Source organism: Accipiter gentilis, chromosome 26, assembly GCF_929443795.1.
Source record: "Accipiter gentilis chromosome 26, bAccGen1.1, whole genome shotgun sequence".
Lineage (NCBI taxonomy): Eukaryota > Metazoa > Chordata > Aves > Accipitriformes > Accipitridae > Astur > Astur gentilis.
Window position 1 is genome coordinate 15,996,012 of NC_064905.1, and position 22,556 is coordinate 16,018,567.

Below are 22,556 nucleotides of genomic sequence, written 5' to 3' on the forward strand. Positions count from 1 at the left end.
GGGGGGTCCAGAGAATGGGTTTGGGCTTGCTGCTAATCCAGACTGCTGTGAACCTGAGGCAAGAAATGAAGACTGAAGCACCAAAAGTGTTTGGGGTGGGAGCTCTTTGTTCTGCACAGTCCAAAACAACATTGCAATGAAATGCCATCTGCAGCAGGCAGCTCTGCTGGGAATTACATCCCAGATCCAAATGCTCGGTGTTTCTGATGCTTTCCAACACCACGTGTGAAAACACAGGCAGGGAAGAAGTGAATGACCTGTCATTCCCCCCAGCACACCAGCGTGTCTCGGGCAAGGTATCAGCCTGTTTGCAACACGGGATGTCCGAGAGGGTTCACCCCCTCATCAGTACCACAAACTGTTTGGCATTCCCCTGTGCTGTCTTCTCTCCTCAGGATCACGCTGACTCTGGCCTGCCCCATGGACCTGAAGAACTTCCCCATGGACGTACAGACGTGCATCATGCAGTTAGAAAGCTGTGAGTCCTGCGCACGTCTCCATTTTGGAGAGGAGACAATGTGTTTTCCCTCTCCCTCTCCCCTGCCATCTCCCTTCCCAGCTGCAACCTATTCCCAGTTCAGCCTTCACTGGAGACTTGCTCAAGAACCACTTGCTCAGGATTTTCTATTCCTTCAGTACACGTGACATTTCCTAGCGAAGCCAAACCTTAAAAGATCCCACGAGGGAAGCCCTGGCTTGCTTGTATTTACATTGGCCTTTCACTTTGGAGGAGAAAGATGAAAATGCTTTCAGTTGCAAATGGGATTTTTTTCTCTCTGGATGAACATTTGCCCCTTGTACCTGTTGCTTGTCCCAAAGGAGGGAAAGGGCATGAACAACTCCATTCAGAGATAGAGGTCGAGTTTGAAAAAATAGCAAACAGCTCGACAAGCCAAATTCAAGAAAAATTGTGATTTATTACAGACAATTCACTGCACACCATCACAGCTCCTGTGCAGGTCATTACCCTAGCTTTTACCTTACGCATAAGCAGTTCTCCCTCAACCCAAACCCCATTCATTACAGCATTGCCAAGGAAGGCCAGGATAAGTCCCTGCTTCCAATCATAGCTCTCTTCTACAAATCTGTCCCTTTCCAGATCAGTATTTCATAGGTTTCACACTGTATTTCTCCCCCCTCCTCAACAGTTGGCTACACAATGAATGATCTCATATTTGAGTGGCAAGAAAAAGGAGCTGTGCAAGTTGCTGACGGGCTGACATTGCCTCAGTTTATCCTCAAAGAAGAAAAAGACTTGAGATACTGCACAAAGCACTACAACACAGGTCAGTGCTGCTTAGCCTTAGCTGCTGGGTTCATTAGAGAGGAATTCAGGACTGTGTATTTGCCACAGTGTCTTGCTATGTGTGATGGCACTCTGGTGATACAAGCCTTGTCCTACACAGCTAGGGACAACATATATATAAATACACGTAGGTATGTTACCAGTAAATATACACATATATAGGCAATAAAAAGTCAATAGACACAAATGTGTGGAACCTTCTTGTCTGCAGTAACATCTGCACCAGTTCAAGGGTGTTTGGTCTGGACCTCCTCTCCCAACATCTTCTTTTTATCACTGATGCAAGGGAGCAGGTGAAATTTAAGTGACAAAGGACATACTGCCAAGAGCTTTCTGGTTGCACATTCATATTTCAGAACTGGGCAACAGCTGTTCTTTTCCTTCTCTAACAAGACTCTGGTTCTAGGCAATGCAAGGAAAGTCCCCAGACAATAGCTGAAAACAGGAGGCTCACCTTGCCTTACCAGTAATCTTCCATGTATCTCCTGTCTTCCTCAGGCAAGTTCACCTGTATAGAAGCTCGTTTCCATCTGGAGCGGCAGATGGGCTACTACTTGATCCAGATGTACATCCCCAGCCTCCTTATCGTCATTCTGTCCTGGATCTCCTTCTGGATCAATATGGATGCTGCACCTGCTCGTGTTGGCCTGGGGATCACCACAGTGCTCACTATGACCACACAGAGCTCTGGTTCCCGAGCATCACTGCCCAAGGTAGGGATAACGCTTATTTTCGCAGAGGGGCAAAATGTGAACTTTCTGGGGACAGCACATAAGTAAGTCACTACGTAGATCCTCCTGCTCAACACAAGAGGCATTCTGCTGCCATTGCCCTATTCCAGTTTAAAAGCAAGCACAACAAATTCCAGTCCCCTTCTGCAAAAATTTTCAGAGTTGCTATGACTAGCAGTAAAACTTCCCCTAAGATTTAGCGCTCACCCCAAGATGCACCACAGATCTCAGTAGCCAGGAGCTCTGTACCTTACAAATCCCTGCAACAACCACACATGGGTATGAACTCTACATTCTAGCTTTTGACTCACTTGACCATCATAATTTTATAATAGTACTGAATTTCCCTGTTATGAAGGCCTTCTGGTATGATCAGATTGGATTACTATTTTCCTTGCATATAAACCATCACAATCAAGACCTGGATAAATTAAAAACTGTGGAATTATTGCTACTTAAGAGTCCAGGAGCACTTTCAGTGGCCTGATAATACATTCATGTTAAATGAGCTAGATTTCAGTATCCAAGAGCAGATGTCAGCCATATCATGGCTTGATCAACTCCTTCCAAAGACCTTGGGAGTAACATGTAAAATAGCAGGAAAAAAGGCACGTGAGTGAAGAAGCCACCTCAACTCAGTCTCTCTCTCTCTGACTCCTAGGTGTCCTACGTGAAGGCCATAGACATCTGGATGGCCGTGTGCTTGCTGTTTGTGTTCTCCGCACTTCTAGAGTACGCTGCCGTCAACTTTGTGTCTCGGCAGCACAAAGAGCTGCTCAGGTTCAGAAGGAAGAGGAGGCACCATAAGGTAATACATAAAGCATGAAGGACATGGCTGGAATCTGTCCCAGCAGAACATCACTACATGGTCAACTGAACCGAGCCACTAGCCCCCGGAGGAGTCCTCAGTATATGGTCAGACGTTAAGGAGGGTCACACATCAAAAAGCAGGGCTACCTCAATGAATTGTGTCTCTTCTAACAGTCTGCTGACCCCAGGCATCTAGCAAGCTGGTTTTTGTTAGCTAGCCACGTGGTCTAAGCCAAAAGGGTTTTTCTCAACAGAACAATTTTCACACAGCAATGTTCTGGTCTGAGTTCTCCTCTTCAGAAGAGACAGCGAGGGCTGGGGGGGCAGGGGGGGGGGCAGGCAGGGAGGTGTGAGGGATGTCTATCAGAGAACAGTATCCCCCAACAAGACAGCCTACATTAGCCCGGAGGTAAGTGACACCTCTTTTGTCTCTGTCATCTCCGTGTTCAAAAGCATCTGCTTCTCAGACTGACTGCAAATTCCTCTCGGAAGGAAAGAGCATTATTCTCAGCCTCAGCCTTGCTCCATGCTTACTCACCATGACTGACACCAAGCCGAGCATGCAGGCATCACATCGACATGCATCTCCTGCAGCCTAGACTCTACTAGCTTTTAGGCTGAGGTACCACAGCAAAGATTTCACCTCACAGGATGCATTAGAAACATAAAGGTGTCCGTGATCACAGGACCAAAGGCACTTAAAAATTGTCTTTAATTAACTAGTAGAATCAGGTAGGTGGTATCAAATTTTCAGCACCAGGCCTGAGAGACTGCTTTCAAGCTAGCATTAAAAACAGATTAAATTTTCTAAGAAAAAAAACCCATAGACAATTTTGCTGATGGCAATCTCAAGAGAGCCCCTAGGACAACACCAGGGTCTGCCTAAAATATTCCTCATACGTATTTGCCTACCCTCTATTTTAAAGAGCCCTCCATGATCCATCTCATCCAGAGACCCCCCTATTCCATTGCTTCACTGTCCCAGGCATTAAAATTCTTTCCCAGGGTCTAATCTGTCCTACAGCAGTTCACAGTGTGTGCCTGGAGAACTGCCACCATTCCGGGAGGCAGTGGGGGCTAAGGAGCAGGAATGCCCGTCTCTTTGTAGATTTGTCTCTCTCTGCTTCAGTTGTCCTATCTGCAAAACAGGAGATAATTGTTCACTTGTCCCCAGCCCAGTCAGGACCAGGGATGAAAAGTTGGACAAATGCAAGGGAAAAGAAGTAACGGATGAGACCACTAGCACCCACTGATTTTGTCTGGCCAGAGCAAGACCCTGCCATCTCAAAATCAGCTGAGGCAGTTTTGGTCCAGAAGATGCAGCCTGCTTAAAAGAGCCAGAGCTAAAACCACCCAACATGGGTGCCTCATAGTGCTTTTATCTCTTCATCTAGATTCAGACATCCTGTCTCTGGATCCGTGCTGTTGTATGCAGATCATTCTGTTGATAAAACAATAAGAAAAAAAAGCCACTAATACACAGATGAGTTTAAAAGATATTTGCCAGAGATGTTCCATTGAACACAAGGCTGCTGTTACAATCCCTGCCCAATCTCACAGCAATTTAATTGGAACAAAGCATAAACAAAAACACTTGCAAAAGCAAAATGAACAAGGTTTGCAGGCTCATCAGAAAACTAGGAGCTGACTGCAAATATGCAAATGGGTTAGTGCAGCTGCCAAAGAACCTAATTGCTCTGTCCCAGTGTCCTGACTCGTCTGGGTAGCTCTGCCTGGTTTAGGTACGACATGCCAGGCTAAAAACAAGTGGGACGTTGCAGTGGTCCGTGCTGGTGGAGGCAGCTGGGGAGAGGAGCAGCCCATGCCCACATTTATTAGGTCTGCCCAAATCAGAATCTACTAGCCATTCTTCACAGCTCGATGCACTGGACAATGTGCCATGGTCTGGCATTAATACAAGTAAATCCAGACAAATCTCTTTCTTACTTTCCTCAGAGTTAGATGCAAGGTGCTAGCTTGTTCTCTTCATTAAGAGTCTTTCTTCCTCTCTAAAAAATAAAAATCAAATCCATAAATATCTGTTATAGGGTTTCAGTTGGCCATTTCCATTTCTGAGCCAGCTCTTACCACTTTGTCTCTGGAAAATCGACTAGACAGCTCTCTCTGAACCCATTATGCTCTCTGTATTTACTGGGGCAGACAGGTCCTGGCATGGGGAGATGTAGGGACTGTGGTGGCTAGGGAGACTTGCTGTCCCTTTGAGGCATGGACCAGTCTGGTTAACGTGACACCATCATCAGACCCAGCTGGAGGGTATTTGGAGACCCAGCCCAAGGGGGCGAGCCAAGGGTGGCTGGTGATGTCTTTGCCTTTCTCCTTTGACATGGCACCTTGAAAAAGGCACCATTAGCTGCTCTATCCTAGGTATGGCACTCACACAAAACAAATCAGCCGCAGAAAACAGCCAGTGGCCCCTCAGCAATGAGAAGAGAAAGAAATTCAGTAACTTAGGGAATTAAGTGATTCAGGCTAAACCAGACGTGTCAGGGCATATGTGTTTGTGCAGTCAGAGAAAAGCAGAGGCAATTTTACCTGACCCTCCAGAACACAGACGTGATGAGAAGGTCTATCAGCTCTGAGCATCTCAGAAGGCCAGGTCTTTGCAGCCCACGCACAGGTTATTAGCTGCACAAAGGAGCTCACTTAAGGAAAGGGGGACAAGTTAGGGATGAGAAAGACCTTTGCAAAACTCTCCCAGATGCCTCAGAGCCATGGGATGCTGGTGCCCGCTGCCAGGCGGGCACAGCCCCTGGCACAGCCCGGGGCTACCCCGTCGCCCCGTGCCATCTGCCTGCAGGCGCTGGCAAGAGCCGGCAGCGTGGCTGGAGGTACCTGCTGACCGCTGGGCAGTGGGAAGGTCAGAATTGGCCCCTGCAGCCCGTACCCCTCCAGGTCCCCATCCACCCTCACTGCCAGTGCCTCATCCACAGAGCAGGTTCTGGCCACCTAAAAAGGAGAATGCCTGCATCGCTTATCATCAGAAAATCAGCCTTTTAACTGGAAAAAAATCTCTCCAAGGGACCCAAGAGAAGAGTTTCTGTGATCCTTGACTCCCAGCTCACAAAGTGACTGACTAGATGTTCAGCACATGGAGTCACTCAGCCCCGAGAGCAGCTGGGTCCTAATTTTTGGTGCCTCAGTTTCCCCAGCCAATGCACTGCCCCCTCACAGAGGCACTGTTAGGAGTCAAAGACGTTTAAAGGTTGTTAAGTTTCAGATGCCGGGGACCAGAGATACACCAAGGGGACACAACCAGGGCAGGGAAGAATTATCCAAAGGCCTGCAAAATTTTCTCAGCCAGGATTCTGAAACAAATAAGCCTTCTGGTAGGTCATACAACTCACCAGCTTGCCACCCTCCCCCCCAAAAAACCCCAAACAAAGAAGGTTTGATTTTATTTGGGTTGTTTCGCTTTGCTCGGATATGCCAGCGTGCTCTCCCTTCTGCTTCTCTGCCCCAGACCCCCGGCACAGTGCCTCCATCCCACGCAGCTACCCGCTCGATACCGGGGCCATCCAGAAAAGACACTCTGCAAGGGAGAGAGGAAGGGGCAGCAGGGCAGGCGGGTTACGAGGGAGGGGGCCGGTACGTCAGTGTTGGGGGACACAGGTCCGTGTTGGGGGACACAGCATGGATCAGCCTCTGTGACAGATAATTAGTGTCATTGGTCGAACAATTAGCCTTGGTGACCTGTAGTCAAGAGACTTGGGGTTCTCACCCTGCCTCTGCAGCTCACTGGTTGTATTACTTTGGCCAAACTTGGTTTCCCCTGTGATTACGTTCCCGTGTTCGATAAAATAGGGCTAAATCATACTGAGAAGCCCGCAAGGCCTCCACCACAAAACCAGCAATCGCATTTGCCTTTAGACTGGAAAAGAAATTCTTTTTCTTACTCGATAATTGGACTTAGCCCAAGCAGCCACGTCTTATTGTTGACGCACGGAAGGGCCCTTCTGTTCCTCACCTGGAAGATGGCTCGTGTGGAGGGGCTGTGGGGCTCAGGGGGTCCCGTGGGCAGGCGAGTGGAGGGCTGGTTGCACGCAGCCTGCAGAGGTCTTTTTCTGGACAGGTCTCGGCGCCTGCGCATCCATGTAACTCTGTAGGAAGCCTCACGCCGCGGCTTGACTACGGGAGTTCCATGGAGCCCACTCCTTCTGGGCAAGCTGATACAGCACAGGCAAAGCAAAGAAGGTGCCGATAGGAGCGGGGGGAGGGAGAGGCAGAAGCAAAACAGGGGATGCAATTGAAAAACGAAGGCAGTACCATAAACCCTTCAAGTATGTCAAAGACCCCAGTGGGGTGGAAGTCAGTCCTGTTCTCCACGGGGTGCCTGGATCCCCTGATTTGCATCTGTGCATCACGCAGCTGGCACCCCTCTATAAGGCTGATCTCCTAAGAGCAGAGGGTTTGTCCAAGGGCACCGAGCTCAGGGCACGACGGAGGCATCTCCCCCTTGCAGAGCAGGAAGGTGTCAGTGGAGAGCCTTATAGCGAGGGTGCACTGTCTATATCTCATTTTAAGTAGAGTCCCATGCTGAATCTGTTTCAGGAGGACGAAGCTGGTGAAGGCAGGTTCAACTTCACTGCCTACGGGATGGGACCAGCTTGCCTACAAGCCAAGGATGGCATCTCCGTCAAGGGCGCCAACAACAACAACACAGCCAACCCGGTTCCCCCGCCGTCCCGCTCCCCCGAGGAGATGCGAAAGCTGTTCATTCAGCGAGCCAAGAAGATCGACAAGATCTCACGCATCGGCTTCCCCATGGCGTTCCTCATCTTCAACATTTTCTACTGGATCATCTACAAGATCGTCCGCAGAGAGGATGTGCACAACCAGTGAGGGAAGGGGAGCAGCTGGGAGGGAGTGAGCAATCCTTTATATATGTGCAATAGCAATGCAGCAATGCATGAATTTAAGAATGTGGCAATATCTACTAAAAAAAGGGGGGAGGGGGGCTGGGAGGGACTTTTAATCGTGTGAACTGAGGATAACCGGCACAGGGAGGAGAAAAAAACCCACCTCTTGATCTGGGGAGTGCAGGGTGGGGCTAGTTTTACAGCATAGGAAGGTTTGGATTGCTCCAGCTGCAATCCAATCAGTGTAATATATTAATATATATTCATGCTTAATTATAATGCAAAAAGAAAACAATCAAGAAAAAAGATAAACAAAAAAAATCCTTTTTTTAGCCTATTAACAGCTTAGATTCTCAAGTCACTGGAATGATTCATAATTCCATGTGCAGAAATGACTGCAACTACGCTTTATCTGACTTTTGCTATAGAAAGGCCATACCAGTCAAGCACGTGGGGTAAAAAAAGCCCTAACAAAAGGAAAAAGAAAGCCCAAGAAAATCATTCTATGCTTCTCTAGGTTTTGCACTTTGGAAACTGGATAGACGGGGAAACTTTAAGAAAGAGGCTGCGGGTTGTTGTTTATTTTATATATTTACTTTTTTTAGTCACGGGTTTGCTGATCAAACACTTTGTGACTTTTGGATAGAGGAAAGCAAATACATTATCTCTCTCATCCCCATCAGAGAGCATCCAATGGGAAACCCGAGAAGGACATCAGGGCCTTCATCAGAAATCCCAGGTACCTTCTGTCCTTTTAAATGACCTGGCAGGATTCAAGTCCCAGGAGTCAGAAATACTGTTCAGAACACTAGAAATGATGAAGGATTTTTAAAACAGCCCTTTTTTTTTTTTCCAAACCCCTTTCTGCCATGTTTGTTTACAATGGGGGGATGGAAGCGTTGGATGAGTTAAAGCAGAACTTCTATTTAAAATATAGAGAAAACAGGCATATTCATGCCTTGTCGCAACAGGACCGGGCAAACGGCAATACTGTCAGTAAGGGGGGGTGGGGGAAAGGTGTGTACAGAGAGAGTGACTTTTATTTTCAGACATTACATAGCAGTAATATTAATAGCAAAGCTGGGTCAACGGACCCAAAATTCTATTTTTGTATCTATTTTGGTGCTGCATTTAGCTTTAACGTGGATGGGAAGACGGAGCAGGCTGCTTTGCCCCTCTCTGCTGCCCAGCAGAGTCCTGGGCAAAGCCAGCACAGTTTGGGGGGGGGGGGATAGGGAAGCGGGGGGAGGGAGGTGGGAATGGGTGAGCAAAGGGGTTTCCCTTTGGCCAAGTGGTAGCACAGGCTGGCATGGGCTTTTGGGGTGGGGGGACACACACCAAATGCCTCCAGGGTGTTATTCGAAAGCCCGGCTCAAGGCTGACATGGGCAAGTCAAGGGCTCGATGTCCCACTTGCCTCTCTGGGACCCTGGGCACGAGCCAGGCTGCAGCACCCGGGGTGATTCAGGTGTGTTCGTTTGCACTTTAGTGAGGCGGGTAAAAGAGAGCATGAAGGACGAGACAATCAGTCTGCACTGAAGCACTTGGGCTTGGGTCTGGATTAGGCACTAAATGAAGGCAGAGAGACAAGTGGCACCTAAGGGTGCTTCCACTCTCCCTCCTCTCCCACTCAGGACTGGACCCCAGCTGACCTGGGCTGCAGATCTGATGCTTGCTCTGGGAACAGACAGGCTCCCACTTGCAGAAGCTGCATCCTCCACGGCAGCTGGAAGAGCTCACAGCAAAGTACCCTCTGGCACTGTCAGGTCCAGTCTGGCCCAGTTCAGCAGCACCCAAGCCTGGGATGGGAGGTGGGAGTCCCAACCAGCGCAGCAAGAGGCAGCTATGGGAGAGGGTGGGGGAGCACGGGGACCTGCGAGCCCTCCTAGCACAGGGTTGGTGCCAAGAGGAGAGAGCCCAGAGAAAACACCAGGGCTCTCCTGGGCTGGGTAGAGGGACACCCATCTCCGAGGCTGCCAACTCAGCACCTTTCACCAGCACTAAATACACTTTATTTAAAGAGAGGAGGAGAAAGAAAAAAAGAAAAAAAAAAAAAGGAAAGAAAGAAACTGAGGATAAGAACAACAAGGGGGAAAAAAGGAGAAAAAAGAAGAAAAGATGGTGGGCACTGTGTGGACTAGGGCAAACGGCAATATTTCCTAGGGTTTTGGCAAAGGTCACCTAGCTTTCTGCGTCTCTTTGCACTGCGGAGACAGGGAAAGATCACGCGATACCAGTGAGAACCAGTAGATCAGCCCCTTACCCCCTTCCCTCCACTGGAGCAGCAGAAAACCTGTGGGCTGAGGCTTTCTCCGTCCCCTGGCAGTCGGTGCTCTCCCAAGCAGGGAGATCTCAAGCTGTTGAGCAGAGGCGTTATTTGATGCTAGGACAACTTTCCGAGCCTTGGCTGGAGCCCAAGTCTGCTGCTGGCTCTGGTTTTGCTTGCTGAATTATTGAACTCTCCCTGCATGCGCGACAGCCGGTTGTGCCAACTGCGGGTTGTACGATCGCTTTAAACGGCGCGTCCTTGTCTGAGATGAAAGAGCAAATCCGGGGAAATCCCCTCCCTGCCCGGCAGCGGGGCAGAGGCTTGGCAGCCCGTGAACCGCAGCTCCTTCCTCATGCAGGGGGAACAACCGCAAATCAGCGTTGTTTGGGCAAAAAAGGTCCTGCCTCAACGCCCAGACCTCGCGCTTAGGAGCCTGGCAATTTGGTGGTGGTTCACACAACGCCTCGGTCCCCCCAGGCTAGCAGGGATGGCTCACCAGGGCACAGCCAGCTGCAGGTTTCCTTCCTAACTGGAGCTGCTTTACAGAGTTGCCCCTAGGTTATTAACAAATCCCATGCACCATCCTCCCACCCAAGTGAGTTTTGATCCTACATCCCAAGGGCAAGAACAGACCAAGGAGAAGGACTACGGTTCCCACCTCGCTTCATTCTGCTCAGGCTTGGAGACCGAAGAGAAAGTCCATGTTCATCCCAGACCTACTGCTTGGACATGCAGATAAGCTCGCAGTTACTCCTTCACTAGAGCTCTAATGTCACTTCTTGGTACTAAGTAAGGCCAGAGGAAGGCAAATTGGGGACTAGAAATCATCAGAAGGATGCTTACGTTTCCTGCTCATACAGAGGCACTTCAGCGGCTAATGGAGCCCATGGGAGTTTAGGGACTGAAATAAGAATTACACGCTTACCAGCCTGCCTTTGCATCCAGGTTGACTCTACCAACCCGTAGACACGTTTGATGCTCACCATAAGCAGCATTGTTTTCTCTTCATTAAGCAGGCAGTTTCCATTCGGGCCATTTTCCAGCCCCAGGGCTGCCTGCACAGTGACAGTGAGCAGCACTCACATCCCAACATGAAACATGCTGGGGTCTTGGCAAAGGTCTGACAGCGCTGAGATAGCTGTCCCACAGACGTTCTGCCAGTTTCACCACATAGACAAGACCTTCGGCTGTCCTAGGAGCCCCTGGCAAGTCGGCATAGTTTTCAAAATCAAACATTTTTCACCATCTGTACTAGGCTGTGTTTAGTCTCTGTATTGCAACAGAACTTGCTTTGATAACCTATCTCATCTTCAAAGTAGGCTGCTTCAATAGTGCCAGCAATTATATTTATTCGTAAGAATGTACTGGATTTGATATTGCAGGGTAGCTTCCAGGCATATTGATGGAATTTAAGTCAGTAATTGTTAGCTCTTGTTAAGAACAAGGCTCAGAAGCAAAACCTCTGAATAAAATAGATAGCAGTCTGTCTGGAAGTAAAGAGAGAAAAGAGGGTCCTAATTCACTTGGACTCTTTGGAAAAACAAGGCTTTATCCCAAACAACATTATTTCCAGATGTTCCTGAAAATGTATCACTTGATGGAACAGGAATTATTTTTCCTTATATGTAAATATAACTGCAGAAAAGAAAAAAACAAGTAGGATAAACTTATTTTTTTGATCAGGTAGATAAGTTTTTCCCACTTTATTTCCTGATTAAAGCTGCTTTCCATCTGGGATTCCAGTACCATGGAAATCTGAGAGGTGCTGAAGGGGGTCCAGGACAGACCAGCAAGCGCATGGTCTGCTACAGACTGCAAGGCTTAACCTTGCCCTTGGCAAAGCACCAGCTTGCCTTTAAACACACAGGCAGGGTCATTTGCTTCATAGGTCTGGTAGTGCCCTCTTTTCTCCTGTCCTAAAAGCCTTTGCTCGTCACAGCTGGGGGACTTTGTTCCTAAAAGCCTCAAAATATCAAATGCTGAATATTCTCACACCCTGTGAACAGAAACATTTTGTTTTCCCCAGACTTTTCTGGAAGGTTGGGTTTTTTTTCCTTCTGCCTCTTCTGAAGACCTTTACTTTTAAGGCAAATCCAAGACAACTCAAATTACACTATTGGTTGTCCTTTACCTCGACTGTAATTTGAAGACCTTTCTTGGTTTCCTAGTGCTGGTGGAAAAAAAAAAAAAAAGATTAGAAATATTTACAATATATGGGGTTTTTTTAAAAAGAAAGGAAGATATGAAAGGAGAAAAGGCTATTTTAAATGGTGCCATATTTTTCATAGATTTTATACAATCATATTTTTGTACTGTACTACCATTCCTTAATAAAACATAGTTCTCATGCCTGTGCCAAAACACAGACCATCTCTTTCAATACCCCACTTCTCACTCTAAAATCTCACTACTAACAGCAGCAGGTAATGCAATACGGACCCCTTCTCCCTCAAAACCCAATCCTACCGGAGCGGCAGGCAGGGATGCCAGACCTGCCTGCCAGCCAGCCATTGGGCATCTCCTGTCTGGGCAACTGCAAGCAGCAGGTCCTGCCCTGGGGGAGCATCCCACAGAGCTCAGTTCAGTGAAAGAAGTGTCTGAGCCCTTCCCTGCTAGAAAGCACCCGACACTCTCCCACCACCTTCTCAAAGAAGATGTAAGGGGAATCTTGTGCTGCTCCTGCTTCAACAGGTTTCCATCAGTTGTGTGGAGGCAGTATACTATTTAAGTAGAAAATTGAGATACTTGATTGTTCTTCAGGGTGCTAGGATGAGCAGCAAAGCAGAAGCTAATATTCATTTATTTTAGCATCTTCAAAATTACTTCAGGTCCTTTAAGTCTTCCCATCCCCTCATCTCCTGCTCCTTAACAATTGTTTCTTAAGGGCACTTGCACATCTCTCTTGCTCAAATGAATCTACACAAGTCTCTTACCTCTTTCAAGTAAATTACATTTTTCTGTGTTCATCTCACTTCTTTCACCACCTGAACTTTCATTTCTATGGGGCTAAGTTCCTCAGCTCTGCAATCTTTGAAGGGCCTGCACAGATAGGTGTCTTGGGAAATACAGGGCAAAATATGTGAATAAAACCCTTCATCCTAGGTAGACAGGGTAACAGAGTTATCAGGGATGCATGAGGAGGACTCCTGGGGAACGTGAGGGTGGCCAACAAGGTCTCTTTTGACTGTGCTGTGTGTAAAAGCAAAGCAGCATTAAGTCAGAGAGAAGGCAGACTTTTTGGCTATTATCCCTGCGGGGCTCCATGTTCTTCAGTGATCCAGCTATATTGCAGCTGTTTATTGGAAACCAGGTTCTTCTATTCCTTCTACCTTGGTGTGTAGCACAGGGCCCCAGAAGACATAAGCGGCTGTAAGCCAGGCAACGTGTAAGGAGCTGTTGCACATTTTGCACGGGGCACCTGCTCAGAGCTACTCGAGGCTCTGCCTGCGGCTGATGGGGAGATGCTGGTGCTTGCCCTAGGTGAGTCATTCTCCTTGGAGAACTGCTGGGATGAGCAGCCCTTGGGTGATGCCCTCAGGTGATCCCACACTGAGGGAACAACGAAGTACAGAGCCTGGACTTGGTTAGCTTGGTAATGGGAAGCACAGGCTGAGCCAGGCAAGGAATCCCAACCTGTGATCTCCCTTGCAGCAGGCATCCCATGCGCAGGAAGGCTGACCTTTTAATTTGTGGAGTCTGCAGCTTTCCCGGTTCATCTCTGCCCTCACTCACCCTACCATGTTGTCCCAGCACCATGCTGACAGCAAAGGACCAAAGCTCCTGGTACTGTAACATGGTAAAGGACACAAACCACATGGCAGTCTATAAAGAAAGGGATGATTTCAGCACCTAGCAGAGGAAATTACTGGTTAAATTGTCAAATTAGGATCCTGGCATAGACTGGAAGAGAAGGGGAAGGAAAAGGAAAAGCAACAGGAGAGGTTTGTTTGCATGCCACATCACTGTCTTCTCCTGGCATTCAAGGCAGACAGTGCTAACAGGTATGATGCAAGAGTCAAAGCTGGCAGCAGGAACGATGAGATTGTATTAAGTAATCATGACCATCAAGTCCAGCTAACCCAAGTTGCAGTCCTCATGCACTTTACTGCCAGGCTTCCGAGTAGAAACTGTAAGGGAGTCTTATGTTTGTGACACTCCTGCTCCTGGGTGTATTATAGACGGAGTGCTGAAGCCCACCCTGGGATAAGGCTGGCTCTCAGCAGCGCTGGAGATGGATTAGCCAGGATTTGACTCAGGCCACACACACAGTGCACGCACTGGGAATAGATTCAGCACAAGGGATGTTGCCACTTTGGGGGAAGGCAGGGATGGCTTTATGTTGGCTTAACAATCCCTTCAGGACTCAAAGCATGACTGCTGGGGTTTGCAGGCTGTGGTTATAGTGCTGCCACTACTCCTACCAACAGTAAGAAGCCAGCCACAAAAAGCACGAGGGAGACGGACCTCGGCAGCTTCCCGAGAGCGGTAGTTCTCAGCAAGAAGAGGGGATACGAAACCCTCGTACCTGTTCCCAGCCTAAGGTTCAAGTATGGTGGTGCTTCCAGCATAAAATCATCCATCTTTTCCTGGGCATAGGATGATACCGCCATAAATAAGCCATGAGCCTGGCTTGAAATTCAGTTTTATTTGTAGATTTGCCACTTGAATTGCATAAGTAGCTTAAGCCAAACAAGGACACCCTCTTCACCTACCCAGGGAACTTGGCTGAGGCTGGCTGGGGCACAAGGTATTGCCATTAACTACGTGCTCTGGCTTAGAGCTGCAAGTGTGTCATTGCTATGGCAGGCAAGTCAAGCTTGGCACAAGCAGGGACAGGTAGAGCTGGCCTGGAGCTGCCAAGTCCGAGGGACACAGAGCTCAGAAGTAGCTCTTGCTGCTAAGGCTTCTGGAAAGCCGGTCCCAGGATTGTTAGCACTGTAGCAAGCTGAAATCACCTTCCCCAGTGGGTCTGGGGGAAGACGTCTGCCTTGGGCAGGTGGTGATACTGGGGCACTGTTGGGTTACTTGTCTGACAAAAACATGAATCAAGCTTTAGGCTGCAGACCAGCTGACCTAGACTGAGCACACCGCAGAATTTGGGCACTAAATTACAGCTCCAGGTTCAAGCCTGAATCAACCTTGCAGTGAAGACACCCTCACAGTCACAATTACAGTGAAGGCCTGATAATAGTGTTGCTTAAATCAGCATTACCTTGTCATAGCCCTACAGACACCAACAGGCCATGACTTCCAACGATAGCAGAACTGGGGCTTGGGCCTCCGTGTTTCTTGACGCCTAACCCCCAAGCACTGACCTTTATTGAAGTTAAACTATGCAATATTGAAGAGGTCGTGCCAAGGGCGGTGCCTCAGCCACCTCTCCTGGATATGCACTTAGATGTTTTAAAAAGTATCCTCATCACAGTTGGTTGTAATGGGCTAAAGAACCAACAAGCAAGCCCCTGAAGAGCAGGGCCAGCTCTAGAGCTTGTGATGTGCCCCAAATGGCCACAACTGTGTTATGACCACAGCTTCTAGGTCAGCTCTGCTCCTCTGAGGCTACAGCATTAGAAGTAGAGGAGTAGAGTGAGGGCAGGGATCAGAGGCGAGAAAGGAAGAGCAGATCGCAACTCACGTAAGGGACAGGAGCTTGCAGTACTTACTCCTCACTATAGTAAGTGCAGTCACAATTGCAACCCCAGTCCGCATTGTCCTCCTGGGAGCTGAGGCTTTAAATACTTCTGCTTGTTCTTTGAGGGGTTGGAAAGAGAATTCGTGAGGTTTGACTTGTCCCATAGAGGAAGAGGTATGGTACAGCATGGGTAGGGTCGCCTCTGAAAACAAAGCTCAAGAAACTAGCAAATAAAGAAAGGAAGTGGAGAAGGGGCAGCCTTTGTAACCTAAGAACCGTGCTGGAAATGCATCTCGCTGAACAACCGCACAGTAAGGTGAGGGACACCAGTACATACGTCACAGGCAGGAGGAGTATAATGAGCAATCCTGGCAAGTCCTTGATCAGGTGCATGCCTCCACTTGCCATCAATCCCACTTTTTATCAGGAAAAATAATTTAAAAAACCCACAACCAAAAAACCCCACTACTAATGAATTAGGCTATTGCTATATCCTCTCCTTACCATTTTGTTTAAGTAACCGTGGCCAGTGCTACCAGTCACAACAGTAGAGCTAAGGACTATAAGAAATGCTCAGACTCTGACCCAAAAAATTCTTAGCAGAAGAGAACACAAGTTCCTTTACTTTATGCTTGCTTAGGCTGGGGAAACAAATGAACAAGGGGCTTTGAAACACGCTGCTCTGCCTTTGCCTACACTGAACTTGTACTGTTTCCTTTCTGTCCCCCTCTTCCCAAACCTGCTTATGTTTGTCCAAAACACTTGCATTCTCCCAATTCCAGGGTTAGATCAGAAGCAGGGAAAATAAGCTCAGAAGCAGCATGGACCAAGCTGACAAATCCCTAAGTTTACCCACTCAAATCAGAGAACCGTAAAAACAGCACCTCCACCCCAGATTGATGCCCACTTCACAGTCCTCCAGCACTGAGTAGGGTTATTAAACTCGACAGGAGAGTTCAAAGACACATGCATTTCAAAACCACGATTGATACATCCCTCCTTAAATCAGGTCAAGTCAGCAGGTTAATTTGGGGATCTGTCAGCTTGGGGAGTATCCAAATTGGAATTTTTGGGAAATAAACATTAAGGTCCAAACACTGATGTTATGTGAGAATTAGAGACAGATACGTAATCTACCTTCCCCTCGCTGGGAGGAGCGATCTACTGTGCTTGAACTCTGCCTTTGAGCTCCATCTTCCTGCTCACTGCAATGTCAGAGCATCTCACTCTGCCATCAGCGCTGCACTCCCTGCGACTGGTGCGGTAGGTCAGGAGGCACAAGCCAACTCCAAAGGCATACGAGGTGACAAGACACAGACATTAAGGCACAAAGGCCAAGTGACTTAACTCACCACATGCATGTGGAATTAATTATCCTGAAAAAATGCACCGCCTGGAGCATCTCAAACGTACTGTGAAATGGAATTCATAGGCAAAAAGATAAGTTTGTGGTTCCCAAGTCTGGTCACGACATACTGAGAGCACTAATCATGGGCAGAGCTCACCTCTTCTTTATTGGACTCACGGAGCTGCAGGAAAGAGACGACTGTTTCAAAAGAACTGAAACAGAAGGCAACTATGCTAAAAAGCCATTCACACATGATTTGAGACACAGTAAAACTTCATCAGTGAGTTAAGAGATCTATAGAGAAATGTAAAGATGAAGAAACACGCTAAGGACTTCACCCAAAAATGGCCTGACATGCAAAGGTCACAGTGCATTTCATCGCAGTTTACCATCCCTGCAACATTGGTGAACAGCATTCTGGAAGCAGCCTTTGAATCCTGAAGATGCACAAGCCTGTCCCAAGCAGCTGTTTGTAAACACCCACCCAAGATCAAACAACAGCCATAAGCAGGCTAACATCGTTGTGGACAGTGACATTTTACGGACTGTGTTGTCTGCTCACATTCCACCACAGTGTACAGCATATCATGCTTATTATATTAAAACTGGGATGAGGAGTAATGAAAAACTTACACTTAAGTGATATAAAAAAGGAGGGGGAGACCCAGGAATTTCTCCCTTCCAACTATAAACGCACACCCATTTACATTGTTTTGTAAATGAATTTATCTCTAGAAGAAAAATAAAAATACTTAAGATATTTGTCTTCAGGACAACCAGTGCACATTTGGTTTTACTTTGGAGGGAAGATACAAACACACACACACACACAGCTGGAATACTTTCCAATTGAAAACATGTAAAACAAACAGAAGTGGGAACAGTTCAGCACCTAGACAGAGTGATTTCCTTGTGTCCTTGATAAACATTGTTTCAGTTTCCCAGAATTATCCACCTCACTGGTCAAGCCCCCAAAACCCTGGTGTCTAGGAAGAATACCTCCGAAAAACTTTTGGAAAAAGCCTATTAAGTAGTGGCATTGTTTTTTCCTATTTTCTACATCTCCCATCTGTAAGCCATTTGTATGAAGAAAATCTTTGTTTCCAAAGCTTGACTTATTAAAGCTCATTTGTTCCAAAATACAACAGCACTTTGATGCTGTTTATACCAGGGACAGCCAAGGGCTCTGACAAACGAGCTGGGCTGGGTTTAGCAGCCACACTGTTAAGACATTACAGCTGCCCCATCCCCCTGCCAGCAGTCACTGTCGTCCCCCCCCCAGAGAGGGCACTACCAGTCACCCTCCGCTCTCTAGTGTAGCTCAGGGTAAAACCATGGGGTTTTGCCAACACAGACCAAGACCTCAGCTGTGGGACAGACCCTCCTGCAAAGGGGCAGGACAGACCACTGAGGATTACACCCTCTTGACAAACCCATCCATCAGAGCCCATTTATCAATGCTCTTTTGTAAATACTAAATCCAGATTTGAACTACTTTTGCAAATTTTTTCTCTGTGTGCCTGTTAAAAAAAATATCAGGATACAGATATTTTCTCAAGCTTGTTCATAATCAGGAAAGGACTGGCAACAAGGTCAGTGTTTTCTTTTCATTCTTCAATCTTACTGAGACCTCAGAAGGAAGCAGTGGCATTAAAATGCCCCAGTTTAACCAATTTTTACACATAGGAAAAAAGAGGCAGCTGCTCTTAAAGGGAGATGAGTTACATCCTCTTAACTCCAAATAAGCTTCTTTGAAACAGGCATTGAAATAGTTCATATTCAGCTGTTTTAGTTTTCTTCCTTGCAAGGTGGGTGCTAAAATACCAGCATCTCACAGGAGATAATCAGAAAAGTATTCACAGAGTTATAAATTACTGGAGATAAGGTAAGAAGGAAGAGGGAAGCAGGCAACTCAAGTGCTCTCTGAGTACCTCTGCTGGTTCATTAACACAAGTCTGAAAAAAAAAATAATGGAAAAAGTCAATCCTTATTAATTTTCATGCTACTCCCCCCTCAAGAACAGAGGAGGGACTAGAGAAATCTCCCCTCAAGAACAGAGGAAGGACTAGAGAAATACAGAATAAAGTGTATCCGTGCTTAAAACTTAGGATGTAAAATTCTTCAAAAAGAATAAACTAGCTTAATTATGAAGTGCTTACATGTCTTTTCCCTACCCACCTTAAAAAGGGACCTCCCTGTCTTTTCTACATGGATTTATTATATATACATATAATATATACATACACAAAATTGGTATGGCCTTACACTCCATTTAAGGATATTTTGCTACATTGGTCAGAGTGCAAAGCAACTGCTTCCTTAAAAGCAGCATTTTTACATCATGATAAAATAAACCTGTAACTTATACAAATTGCATGACCACACAGAAACAGTGGCAGATTATTTTTCTGGCTTGTAAAAAATTTTAAAACAGAAGTTCTATTTCAGCAGTTTGAAGATGGAATGTAAAGTTTCTGCTGTTACATGTATATAAAATATATTTATTGAATCATACATTCATGCTGATTCCAATTAAAAAAATAAAAGATTTTTCTGAAATTCTCTCCATGGATTTTTAGTGCCAGAGGTTCCATGCTGCAGCCCACACTGCTGGTGCATTTGTGCTAACGTAACATTTCATGAAAATAAGGCAAAAGACCAGTTTTAGTGTTCAGCCTTTTATTCTGAAGAATAATCTCTCCCATCTGTGACCTCCTGAGCTCCACCCCACAAAGGAATTCCTACAGCAGCAGCAGTATCAGCCATAGCACTCAGACTCCTGAACTGCTCTTTATTGTTTCAGACTCTTGCAAGGCTAACACAGTTAGCCAACACACAGCTAGCCTTCCCTTCCCAGGATTCAAGATCAAGTCCAGGCAGCAGAAGCAAGTTTTCCCACAAGAGGGATGTATCACATCTCTAGTCTCTATAAAGCACCTCTTAAGTTGTTCTGGTCTTTGACACAGCAACGATAGGCACCCAAACAGAAAGTTCTGTTTGTGTTGTCTTTACAATATCCTGGATTTTAAAGTCATACACAAATGAACAGCAGTACTTTCAATAAAGCAAAACTATGCCTTAAATTCTCATGCAAGTTGATACAGGGTCTGGCAAGGGTCCATATGAAAAAAAAAGGTATTTTATGTACCATCTTGCAAGCTAGGACATGGCATTATTTATACATAGCCTTAATAATCTTTGGCAGATGAAATGACCTTGGTCCAGACACCCAAAATGACATTTCAGACAGCTAAAGGACTGCCACTCACACTTAATCTCAAAGATGGACACAATGAAGTATTTTTCCTTCCAGTCAGGTGCTTTGTCAAGTTTGTGTCAAGCTCATCAGTGGAACAGCAGATCCCACTTGGCTTGGCAAGTAGCATTTTGTGACAGAAAATAGAAGGGCAACATCCTGCCCTTCAAATCTATTCTGAGAACACACCATTACTCTAAAATATGCTGTCTTTAAGGAACGATGGAGTTTGAAAGCATTTTACTCAATTGTTTCATGTCTCAACCAGAGAAGCTATCAACAAAACCCCTTGCCCCATCTTCCACACGACATACAAATGTGATTATCAAGATCTTAGGAGAGCAGTTTTTCAAGTTACCAGCCAGGGTAAGAATGGTGCGGCTGGGAAATTAAATAATCACCAAGATAATTACTTCCTGCTAAAGCATGCACAGCTTAGGGAAACTGCTACTGTGCCATGTGCTCTTAGCCCCAGGCAGCAGCATATAAAGAAAGAGAAACAATTAAAAAAAAAAACAAACAACCACTTTTTTTTCAAAAATATGTCCCTCCAAGATGTGCAGAATCAGCAGCTGCAGAGATCAACTCCAAATTTTCATACCTGCACCCAGAACCATCCTTTTCACCAAAGAAAGTGGACTCACAGGTCTAAAGGGCCTTCCATGAGGCACTGCTGAAGAATGTTTCTCCTTCAGATTCAAGGCAGAGTTCCCTGTTACCACACAGCCTGTTAGCACACAGACTCAGTTTCCTCCTCCAGGAGTAAATCCCCTCTGCAAAGCCCTACTTCCAATAGCATGCTCACTACCTCCACGCTTGCCTGTATGTGGCCAGTGTATACACAGGAACACTACAGCTTCAGCTCTGAACAAATTTAAAAAACAAACAAAACTGTAAAGAGGGCTCTGCAGAGCAAGTGATCCCCGCCTGAATCCCCAACTGCAGAACAAACACCTGCAGTCCTGAACACATAGAAATTTCAGTTCAACTTTACAAAACAGCTCCATGCAAGTCTGCTGGTACTTAGAGAGTACTCCAGAAGAAATTCCTCCCTGCACAAGAAAAGGGGATAACTAAGCCTAGTTAATTGTGCAATACCCTTAACCAAAGAAAATGCAGCAAAGGCAGCATGGTTTCCAGTTCTGGTGGTACAAAATACTACTGTAAATGAGATAGTCTTATTTCTACTTGTGTTACACTATTAAGATCAGCCAGAAGAGGCCAGATCACACTAGTCATACATGAAACTCCCCCACTGCTCTCAGAAGGGCAGAACATTAAGGTATAAGGATCATTAACATTGTTCCTGTCACTATCCATGGGGCTTGTGTGGATGCAAAAGCAGCCTATGACAGGTCTGACCAACTTCTCCACTTCCTACTCCCTGCAGAGCACTGGGACATCAAGAGCACTTCAGCAAACACCTCATTGTCTCAATTAAAGCAGAGGTGCTAGCAGGGAGACACACAGTCTTACTCATTTGAGACTTCCCTGTAGCATTTTCTTTCTGGAAAGAGTGAGGCTACCTTGGTTATTAGAGGTTAGCCTTCTTGTAGCTATTCTAGCTCACTGCAACCAGCTGAGGCAAGCCAAATCATGACTTCTTCATAGTCATCTTCACCATTAATGCATGCACAGCATTGAAGACCTTAGACAAGAGATATTGAGGTTTTAACAGCACAGCAATGCAAAAACTAGAAGGGCTTGAGGCTACTAGAAAGTTTAAACAAAAAAGCCAATGTGACAATATTTTACAGCAAGTCTTTTGAGCATACTTTGTTGTTAGCTAGTCACAGAACAGCCAAAATGCAAAGAGTCAACTCTACATTTTGTTCAAGATGCTAGCAACATAACTTGCCTTTGAAAAGTATTTTTTTTACAAGACACATTCCAAGAAAATTTCATGTAAATATTTAATTTTGCCTGTCATCTTGGAGAAGAACATCACTTTCTGGGTCAACATATTGAGAGTATGATTCATGTGAAAACAAGCATACATTTCACCTAATGGGTACTGACATTCCTCAGCTCTTTCTCAAACCAGACAACAATGAGCCAGAACTGTCCAACTCCCACTACAGAAAGGGTGTTTCAGGCTTTGGTGTGCTTTTGCAGATTTGCAGGTTAAGAGCTATGAAAGCTTCTATTAATAGCACTTTGTTAACTCTGAAGTGCAAACTGTTACTTCAGTCTTGGATTTAAAGATCAAGAACAGTAGAAACCCAACAAATGAGAAGGAAAAAATATCACAAACAACAAGGACAGAGCTCAGTGAAAGACTTCCATTGCATACCTTCACCTCACAGTCATTCCAGATATGAAAAATGC

The 22,556-nt window shown here is 46.2% G+C and overlaps 1 protein-coding gene across 1 annotated transcript in view; it reads left to right on the top strand.

Moving 5' to 3' along the window:
* GLRA1 (glycine receptor alpha 1) overlaps window positions 1-22,556 on the top strand; it is a 62,925-nt gene that overhangs the window by 30,759 nt on the left and 9,610 nt on the right. Inside the window, exons 5-9 of the mRNA XM_049829240.1 lie at window positions 396-478; window positions 1,149-1,286; window positions 1,805-2,019; window positions 2,699-2,845; window positions 7,417-7,703. Coding sequence (XP_049685197.1) covers window positions 396-478; window positions 1,149-1,286; window positions 1,805-2,019; window positions 2,699-2,845; window positions 7,417-7,703 — 870 coding nt within the window. The remainder of the gene's footprint in view (window positions 1-395; window positions 479-1,148; window positions 1,287-1,804; window positions 2,020-2,698; window positions 2,846-7,416; window positions 7,704-22,556) is intronic.